General features: G+C 55.2%; 1 protein-coding gene across 1 annotated transcript; it reads right to left on the reverse strand.

The window, feature by feature from the left end:
* Positions 1–5,865: 5,865 nt before the first annotated feature.
* On the reverse strand, positions 5,866–6,915 carry LOC109767216 (dehydration-responsive element-binding protein 1A). Its single transcript, XM_020325977.4, has one exon. It carries the CDS (start codon positions 6,719–6,721, stop codon positions 6,005–6,007), a length of 717 nt encoding a protein of 238 aa, XP_020181566.1. The 5' UTR covers positions 6,722–6,915; the 3' UTR covers positions 5,866–6,004.
* Between the last annotated feature and the right edge of the window lie 3,892 nt (positions 6,916–10,807).

Here is a 10,807-nt window from a genome sequence, read left to right on the forward strand (position 1 = left end):
TATTATCTTATCATACCTATCAGATCTCACTCTCGTAAGTGACCGTGTAGGGATTGACAGCCCCTTATCGCGTTGGTTGCGAGGATTTATTTGTTTGTGTAGGTGCGAGGGACTCGTGCGTGGCCTCCTACTGGATTGATACCTTGGTTCTCAAAAACTGAGGGAAATACTTACGCTACTTTGCTGCATCACCCTTTCCTCTTCAAGGGAAAACCAACGCAGTGCTCAAGAGGTAGCAGTCCTCCTTGTCATCGTCGAAAGCGTCGTTGGGTGTGTCTATCATACACACGTCGTACCATGAAGTGGTCATCCCGCGTCTAGCGGGTAGTGAGTTCTGGCCTTGCCCCTCATCGTCGTCCGTACCGTCGATGTCTTCGGGGCTGAGGTCAAGCGTGTTGGTTGGGTCTTCGACAGTGGCTATGAAGTGGGTGGCGGGTGGGAAGCAAAATTCTCCGTCGTCCGCCGAAAGTTCGAACCGAGCATAGTTCGGCGACGGGTTGTCTACCAGGGATAGGTTTTTTAGCGAGTTTAGTATGTCGCCCATGGGCGAGTGTTGGAAGACATCTGCGGCGCTGAACTTGAAGATCGATAACCGATCGAGTTCGGTATACGCGGGCTCGCAGGGTTCGGAGTTCGACATCGGAGGCGAGTCCGAGGTTCCGTTGATGCAGATACCGTATGAAGTGGAATCTGCGTGCGGCTCCAGCGCCGCGGAATCGGTAGCCCCCGTGATGGGGTCAAGCTTCCCATCTTCGGACGACTTGATCTGCTCCGGATTTAAGGCCAGAGCTGCTGCAGGAGCTATCTCCTGGATGCGGCCCGATGACAGGTTTAAGCCATGTTCATCGGGGCGATGGGGAGCGGTTGCCGCGGTTTCGAATCCGTCGAAGATCAAGTCTCCACGGATGTCCGCAACGTAATTCAAGCTTCCGAATCTGACCTGATGGCCAGGGGCGTAGCTGTCGATCTGCTCCAGATGGCCAAACGAGTTGGCCCGCAGTACGAAGCCGCCGAATACGAAGATCTGTCCGGGGAGAAAGGTTTCTCCCTGGACAACGTCATTACTTACGATCGAAGGGGCCATCGAGCCCTTTGCCGACGGCATAGTGGAACTCTCAATGAAAGCACGAATGTCGGTGTAAAAAACGGCGGATCTCGGGTAGGGGGTCCCGAACTGTGCGTCTAGGATCGATGGTAACAGGAGACGGGGGACACGATGTTTATCCAGGTTCGGGCCCTCTCTATGGAGGTAATACCCTACTTCCTGCTTGATTGATCTTGATGAATATGAGTATTACAAGAGTTGATCTACCACGAGATCGTAATGGCTAAACGCTAGAAGTCTAGCCTATGTGAATATGGTAATGAATATCTATCCGGACTATGCTCTCCGGTTTATATAGACACCGGAGAGATCTAGGGCTACATGGAGTCGATTACATAAGAAGGAATCTTCACAGCTGGTCGCCTGGCTTGCCTTCCACGCCAAGGAAAATCCAATCCGGACACGGGTATAGTCTTCGGCCTTCGTATCTTCACAGCCCATCAGTCCGGCCCAATGAATAACAGGCCGGACGCCCGAGGACCCCTTAGTCCAGGACTCCCTCAGCGGGAAGGCGGCTTTCTGCTCGCGGCAACATCGGAGTGCGGGAGGGGGGACCTGCGGTGCCCCGACGGCTAGGCGATGGTGGCGGCGACGTTGGGGGGAGGTGTGTCGGCACGGGCTGCTGGTAGAGGCACCAGAAATGGGCGGCGGCGGCGACGGGGCGGGGCAGGGCAGGCGAGAGTTTGTTGTCGATATGGGTGAAAGAGGATGGCCAATGTGCCACCGACTAGCGGGCCAGGAGGAGGAGTAGGCGCGCGTCGCACGCATCCGCTTCGACGCAAATCAGGCTTAAAATTGGGTCGGGAACAGGTCGGCGGGCGGACGAAAAGCGGACACGCGTCCATTTAGATCGGCGCGTTGGGGCGATTTTTCTGTCCGCGCCAACCTAAATGGACGCGCGCGGATGAAATGGATCAGCGCATTGAAGTTGCTCTAAGTATCGGAGCGTCCCCTAGTTTTGTCTCGTTCTAGTTATCATCTACTCCCTCCATCCCATAATATAAGAGGTGTCAGAGGTGTCAAAAATGCTCTTATATTATTTTGACACCTCTTATATTATGGGACGGAGAGAGTAGATCAGCACACCACCTTCCAGAGTTCCAGATAAACAAAGTCCAACCAGCTTCAAGAAAACTGGAGGCATACCGTGCACATACAGTGAGGCGCAAGGCTAAACTAACACACGCCCATCACTTCCCTCAAAAAAAAAACGCCCATCACATGCACCACATCCTAAATCCATGCCCCTGGTTACGGAAAACCAGTGACCGCAGCGTCAGCGTGCCAGCCGTTTCCTTAGCCGCACACCCAGCCCGGCAGCGGCAGCGGATGCGGATACGACGAGAATATACTCGTCACCGGCCCATTATCGGCCAGGGATAAGGATGGTCACGCGCGCCCACACGGCCCGGTTCCACGGTGACGCCCGCATGCGAACGAGAGCGACGCGGCCACGCACGGAGCAGCAGAGCGGCAAATATCTGGCGGTGCTGGAATATGATAAGATCGGACGGACGGATCGCCTGTTTGTTTATTCGCGGCCGCTGTTGGTTTTTGCCTCTTGGGTCGGGTGCGTGTGTGGTGCCCCGGCAGTCACGGTCACGCAGCTTCCTCCTCTCTCTCTCTGTTGCAGCGTTGTTTCACGGCTGTGTACAGCTACACCCCGCCCGAGCCCTCCCTCCTGTTGCTTCTTCGCCGCGGAGCTTGCGGCAGCAGTATTCAATTCGAGCCTCCCGAGACTGACTTTTGGGGAGATCTGTGCGTGCGTGTGGAAATGGTTAATATAAGAGCATCTCTAACAGCCGCGCAACGCGCGGCGCGCTAAAAATCAGGATACAGCGTCGGGTGAGCCGGGTTTTGCGCGCGGCGGCGCGCTGGCTCCGGCAATCGATAAAGCGCGCCCGAGCCGCTCCAGCAAGCGCGCTATATTTTGTACATAGTTCTCAAGTCTTCTCCTACAATATATAGTAGTACATAGTTCTACGATACAAAGCGTACATAGTTCTAATCTTCTCCTACAATACATAGTCTCACATAGAACTACTACTCGTCATTCTCCGACTCGGACTCTCTCTCCGTGATGTCCTCCTCAGACGTTTGAGCATAGGCGTCAAGGAACCGATCGTCGCGGGAGTCCCAGGACGACACATCTCCTAGCGCCATGTTGTATTTAGCGACCACCTTCCGCGTTCGCTTGTCCTCGCGATAGGCGTCTCGCTCCTTCCTCTTCTCCTTCCTCTCCGCCCTCCTCTCGGCGAAGAACTGCTTCTCGTTGATGATATCTTGCGGGAAGCGTTGCCTCCATAGCGCCATGGCTTCCTCGTCCATCTCGGCCAGGCTGAGACGGCGCTCCCGCCTTCGGTTTTTGCGCCGATCCTCGTCGGTGATAAGCCGCGGGAAAGGAGCCAACTCTTGTGCCCGCTCTGGCGTCGCCACGTCGGTGAAGTTCATGTCCCAACGGGACCGCCGGAGGCGCCACGCCGCAGCGTCGTACGCGCGGGCGCCGTCCTGGGCGGTGTCGAAGGTTCTGAGGCCGAGCGCACGCCACCGCCCAACCGGATCGAGGCGGAGTAGGTGTCGGACGGACGCACGCGGACGCCGCGAAAGCCCGAACGTCCCCGGCGGCGAGGCGGCATGGTGGCGCCGTGGTGTCGTATTGGCGGTGAGAAAAGAAAGCGCTAGAGCGAGCGAGAGAGAGCGGCAGAGGCGCCGCAATTTATAGGCGCGCCGGACGCGGTGCGCCAAATCTAGCGCGCGATCTGCCGCCTTTTCCCGGCGCGCGCAAACGATTTCCGCGCGCTTGTTTCCCGCCATCGCTGGAACGCACGAAAACGTCCCGCGCGCTAAAAGCCCAGTTTACCGCGCGCGTGCCTTTTGGCGCGGCTGTTGGAGATGCCCTGAATGCGTGAAAGCGAGGGAGGTTTTTTACCGCCCGTCGCCTGCAAATGGTCGTTGGTCAGCTAGTGATTTTGCTACCAGCAGGGCCGGTCCTGAGATTTCGGGGGCCCGGGGCAAGATAATAAAAGGGGTCCCTAAAGGCACATAATTTTTTTCCATTTCAATTGCAAATTAATACTCATTACACTATAATTTATGCTGCCTTGGCATGTGTGGTGCTTTTCTCTAAAAAACTATTAAAAAAACCCGAGTCATAATCATTCACATAAAAGTTAGTTGTTGTTGTTAATATATACTTATATATTTTTATTATATGTGAATTAGTAACACTTTTGTGGCAACTCAAATTTTTATCACCATATAATATTTCGCTAGGTTGTTCTTGAACAGTAACTAAAGCTAGTTCCTCGAAATCCCTAGCGGAAGTACTTTCTTTATTTCCGGGGAAGCAGTAGAAGTACCCTTTCTAGGAGTCAATCAACTCATATGCATGTTCTTTTTTTCTCCTTGTCGGATGGATACTTTCCAACTAAACTAATAATATTCTCTCTAATTAGTGCAGAAATGTACTATACAAGAAATTAAGAACACTGCTAATTAAATAAAAAAATGCTAAGAAAGGCATGGAACTAGGTACCTTAATGGCTAGAAAATTAGAAATTGCAAGCTTTTGCTGCTGCTTACGAGTCAAGGACAGGAATCCGAGTTTACTTTTTTATTCCCAAACAATACAAGAAATTGGAGTGGGTGGGAGAAGTATGCATGAGGATTAACTTCACGAACCGAACAATCCGACAAGACTATATAAAAGGAAGAGGATTATGGAATCTTGAAAATCGCATTACCTTCATCCACTAATGACGTCCAGCAGCCAAAACTCACAATTAGACAATGCGGTACTTGGCATTTGCATGGCTGATTCGTTGGCAATTTTGAGAGAGAAGAAATAGAAAGATGAGAACACCACGCGCGTGAGGCAAGGCCAGAATTAATCGGCCTGGTAAGTTCTTTCCCTTTTTGATGATTGAGAATTAGTCAATCTGTTACATGGAAATAATTCTTTCCTAAACATCAAACACGTATACAAATCAGTCGATTTGTTATATGGCAAATAATTATTTACCTTTTTCAGAATCAGTCGATCTGATAACATGGAAAAGAAATATTTCCTAAAAAATGCAATTATTTCCTAAACTCACACACGTAAGGGAACCAAGCCATCGGGGGGCCCTTCCTACTCGGGGGCCGGGGCGGTCGCCCCCCCGCCCCCCCTCAGGGCCGGCCCTGCTACCAGCAAGTCAGCACCGCTCTCAGGCTCACCAGCAATCAACTTGCAGGCGTTAATCAGAATGCAAGTCATGATTAATGAAGGGCTGATGAGGACGGAGGTGGCAAAACAGAAGGACTCGACGCGATTCTTCAGGGATCGTAGATGTACTACAAACCAAGCTACCAGTACTTTACTACAGTGGAAAGGAGTAACTGCCAATTTCCCAGAAATCATGTCATTTGTACAGGGTACAAAATAGAATGCTACTCCTATATTTATGAGAAATCCTACTAATCACCCTCTGATTCTCACTTGCAACCACAGTTTGACCTAAGGATGGATTTTGATCTACACCGTTAGATGCCCATCCAAGGGCCCATAGAGTTTTGGTGGGGGGCAAGGATTGTCACGTGCGCCGCCGATTGCCTAAAGGCTAAAGCATTTCTGGACGGAAGCCAAAAGCAGTTTCTCAGTTTTTCTTTCATGTAGTTGAGCTGACGCGCAAAGATTCCCCGGTCGCCGTAAGCTCAGGTCGTTCAATACAATGCGCATCGCTGATTGTGGAAAGTCGAGAGTCAAAAGCCATGCTCTGTTTCCCCAATTCGCACCATCACATTACTAGAAACTGCAAGCGGTGACCCTACAGCAGCACCAAAATTTTGGCATCGATCGGAAGCCAAGACGACGGACAGAAAAGAAAGGTAAAATATTCTAACTGGCGCGAACTATTGCTAGCTCTGGTAGCTCCAGAGTGGCACATCGACCTCGCCGTAATCGCCGAGCGCCGCGGCCATGGAAGAAGGCGGCGCCATGAGCATCGCCTGCGCCAGGCTCGCGTAGTACAGGTCCCAGCCCATGTCGCTCAGCACGTCCAGCTCGAACGGCGAGTCCTCCTCGGGCAGCGGCGAGGAGGACGACCCGTCGTCGGTGAGGGAGGAGGGCGCGGACGAGGAGGTGCCGGAGAGCGCGTCGTCCTCGGCGATCGCCTCGCGCCGCAGCAAGTCCTCGACGGCCTCCACGACGGCGTGGCGGACCTCGTCGAGGCTGCGGTAGGAGGAGGCCGCCGGCACGGCGAGCAGCTCGGCCGAGTCGGCGAAGTTGAGGCAGCCCGCGCCCCCGGCGGAGAGCGCGATCATGGCGGCGTCGTTGGCGCGCGCGGCGGCCTCGGCGGTGTCGAAGGTGCCGAGCCAGAGCCTGCTCCCGCGCCTGCCGGGCACGCGCACCTCGCACACCCACCGCCCGGCATTGCCCCTGCGCCGCACGCCGCGGTACACCGGGTGCCGCGTCTCCCTGAACTTGGTCCGCCCCGCCGGCCGCTTCGCCGGCGCCGACGTCCACGCCGCCTGCCTCGCCTGCTGGTTCTCCGGCGACGTGGAGGGCGAGTAGAAGCTCTCCCCGCTGCACGGCGAGCCGGACTCCCCGCTCATCTCCCTCTTGATCGGACACATCTTCTTCCTTGAATTCAGAGAGGTTTTGCTCGGATGCTCTGTTTCTTGGCCGGCTTGGAGGTCCTGGGTGCTCTTGGGGTGTTGCTCGAGTGTGAAGTGGTTTTGGTCTGCGATGAGAAATTTGAGCGGGGTGGTTTCGGGAGCGCGTACTTATAGGTGGCGGTGGCTCGCGGCGGAAACCAGGGGGCAAAGCGGGGCGAGTGAGCCAGCGGCTGAGAGGAGAGGACACAGGCTGGATACGGCCGGCCAAGGGGGGATGCACCGTACGAAGCCGCGCGCAAGTGGGGGGCAAGTGAGAGACTTCGAGAGTGACCCCAACATTTCTTTTTTTTATTATTAGGGGTTGCAACTAGACGACCAGTGCCTTCGTGCTTTCGCTTTGCCCCTGTTATCGTTTTCCGCCTAGCTCCTGCTCACTTGCGGCCTTGCGCCCTGTCCTGCGGCCGTTTTACTTTGCCTCGTCGTTGTTAATGGTTTCTTTGGAGCCGCAGTTTGCAAATTCGGGTTTTGGTTTAGCCGAGGGTATCCTTTTTGGATGGGGTCCAGATGGTCAGTGCTGCTTGACGTCCGATTCTTAACGACGAAGCTGATCGTTTCTTCGCCATCGGGGCTGCGGACCAAAAATCAGAATTCGCATTCGTTCGTCGGAGACCAAGAGTGGAAGCGGAGTTATTGCTCCTAGGCGACGCACGTGGGGTGGGGGTTGTGGTGACCGACTTCAATTGTCATTTGTGACGTGGATGAGCAGATGCAACCTGGAATCAGTGTCACCAGTGATTTGTTTTGTACTCCGTTTAGACGTTTTTTCACTTTGCCTGCGGTATTTTTCTTTGAGAAAGGGCTAGTTTATGTATGGCTGGTAAAATAGGGTCTAGCATATTGTACACGTACACGTATTTGTATATATATGTAATTGTATTATGATCATCTATATAAAGAGACGTGAGGCTGGATGTTAGCCACCCATGCAAAACCCTAAACCTACCTCTTCAACTTGGTATCAGCCAGGTCGGGCCGCCGCCGCACGTCCCTCGCGCCGCCGCCCGATCCATCTTCCGCGTCGCCGCCGCTGCTTGCTAGCTAGCTTCCGCGTAGCCGCCGCTGCTTGCTAGCTAGCTACACACATACGCAAGATCCATCCAGCTGCTTGCTAGCTAGCCACACGGTCGCCGCGCGCACACTACGCGCCGCCCGATCCATCCGCCGCCGCCGCGAGTTTCTTCTCCGCCGCTGCTCGCTGTCCTCCTCCGCGCCGCCGCGATGTCGTCCGCCGCCCTTTCGGTCTCCAACAACGTCGGCACCATCACCTAGCCCGCGGCTGCCACCGTTCCCGCCGCCCTCGCCGTTCCGGCGATCTCCGTTCGCCTTGGCCGCCACAACTTCATGCTGTGGGGAGGCATCGCTGGCACCGTCTTAACCGGTGCCAACCTCCATGGCTACCTGGACGGCAACACGGCGGCACCCGACAAAACCATCGCCGTCGGGACTGGCGACGCCGCGACGACCGTCGCTAATCCGGCATACCATCATTGGTGGACTCAGGATCAGAAGGTCAAGGGTCTCCTTCTTACCTCCATGGAGGAGGACATCGCCTGTCAGCTCATCAACTGCAAGACGACACAGGCGGTATGGACGGCCGTCGGTGCCATGTACGGCGCGCAGAGTCGCGCCAACGTCCGTCACATCCGGCGTCAACTCTAGACGCTGCGGAAGGAGGAGATGTCCGCGGTTGAGTACATGCACAAGATGAAGGCCCTCGCCGACACCATGGCTACCTCCGGCTCTCTGATTCGTGATGACGAGATCATTGATCACATCCTCACCGGACTCGGCTCCACCTACAACTCCATTGCCGCCTCCCTGGGGGTGAGTAACGCACCAATGCCCCACTCCAGCTTCTACTCGCTCGTCTTGTCGTTCGAAGCATTGCAGGCTCGGCAGAGTGCGTCGGAGGGGTGGACTCCCTCCGCCAACGCCGTGACTCGCTCGGGCCCCTACAGCCAGGGCGGGCGTGCTCCCTATTTGGAGCCCTACCCCTCCCAGGGTGGGGGTCCCCCGGTCGATGGCAACGGCCAGCCCGGGCACGGCCGCCAAGGCGGCAACAACGGCCCCAATGGTGGCCGCGACCGCAACCCCTCCTACGCTGGCAATGGTCGGCAAAGTGGTGGGGGTAACGGCGGCAACAGCAGAGGTGGTGGCCGTCGCAACAATCGGTGGCGCCCCCGGTGTCAAATTTGCAAAAACTGGGGGTATGAGGCCGATGAGTGTCGCAAGCGCTATGACCAGGACCACAACACTCGCTCCGCCAACTCGGCCTCCACCAACACCGCCGACTATCCTTGGGTACTGGACACCGGGGCTACAGATCACCCGACGAGTGATCTGGAATGCCTCCAGGTTCACGAGCACTATGGTGGCAAGGACCAGGTTCAGGTGGCCAATGGTGCAGGTTTGTCTGTTTCACACATTGGTCGTTCCCGTTTACCCGGTTCATCTCTTAAACTGCGCAACATCCTTCATGTTCCACACATCAGAGAGCATCTCCTTTCTGTCTACCGTCTTGTTTGTGATAATGACGTGTTTGTTGAGTTTCACCGTCGTCTTTTCTTTGTTAAGGACAAAGCAACCAGCCGCATCATTCTTCAAGGTAGCAGTCGCGGGGGGGGGGGGGGGGGGGGGGGTCTACCCGATTCCTTTTGCTCGTGCGTCGTCCTCGTCATCTCGCCATGCTTCATCCAGTGTTCGCGTTTCGTCGTCGCAATGGCATCAACGTCTAGGTCACCCTACCAATAATGTGGTCGCCTCCATTGTTCGGAGCCATGACCTCCCTTGTTCTAGTTCAAATAATTCACCATTAGTGTGTGATGCATGTCAGCGTGCTAAGAGTCATCAACTACCGTACTCTACGTCTTATCATGTCACTACTGTACCTCTTGAATTAATTAATTCACATGTTTGGGGTCCCGCTATTGCGTCTTCGGGGGGGGGGGGGGTACAAGTATTATGTTAGTTTTGTTGATGACTACACGCGCTTCACTTGGATTTATTTGCTTAAACATAAGTCTGATGTTGAGCAAGTCTTTTATAACTTTCAGGCTCATGTCGAACGCCTTTTGGATTGCAAAATCAAGGCCGTTCAGTCCGACTGGGGTGGTGAATACCGCAAGCTACATCGCTACTTTCAACGCACGGGCATCTCCCACCATGTGTCTTGTCCACATACGTCTCAGCAGAATGGTATTGCCGAGCGCAAACACCATCACTTGGTCGAGACCGGCCTCGCCTTACTGGCGCATTCGTCTCTCCCACTCCGGTTTTGGGATGAGGCCTTTCTTACGGCATGTTATCTCATCAACCGTATGCCCACTCCGGTTCTCAACAAGGACACGCCCCTGTTCCGTCTATTTCATGTTCAGCCCAACTATTCCTCTCTTAGGATTTTTGGGTGTGCTTGCTGGCCTAGTCTCCACAAGTATAATGCTCACAAGCTGGAGTTTCGCTCCAAGATGTGTGTTTTCGTTGGTTATAGTCCTTTGCATAAGGGCTATTAGTGTCTTGATCGCACCTCGGGTCGGATCTACATTTCTCGTGATGTTGTTTTCGACGAGTCAGTTTTCCCTTACTCCAGCCCGGGTGTCTCGGTAGATATTGCTTCTATTGAGCACGCCCTCACTTTTCCATCTAATGAACCGGTTTCGGATGTCCATGTGCGGAAATACGACCTGTCATATTTGTCACCTGACCTGTTTTCTGCAGATGCTGCTCTAATTTCTTCCCAGGAAACCGTCGCCGCACCTGCATCCGCCGGCGTGATCGATGTGCATGCCCCGTCTCCCGAGGCTGCCTCGTCGGCCTCGCCCGCTGGCATGACCGCGGGCCCGACTGGGTCGCCCGCTGCATCTCCCGAGGCTGCCTCGTCGGCCTCGCCCGCTAGCGTCGCTGCGGACCCGTCGCCCGCTGACATGACCGCGGGCCCGACTGGGTCGCCCGCTGCGTCTCCCGTCTCGCCCGGGTCGGCCCAGCCCGCCTCGCCTGCGTCGGGCGTCGCCGGGTCACCAGCCGCATCCCCTGGGCTGCCGTCCCTGC

This window comes from Aegilops tauschii, chromosome 5 (assembly GCF_002575655.3).
Source record: "Aegilops tauschii subsp. strangulata cultivar AL8/78 chromosome 5, Aet v6.0, whole genome shotgun sequence".
In the NCBI taxonomy this organism is placed as follows: Eukaryota; Viridiplantae; Streptophyta; class Magnoliopsida; order Poales; family Poaceae; genus Aegilops; species Aegilops tauschii.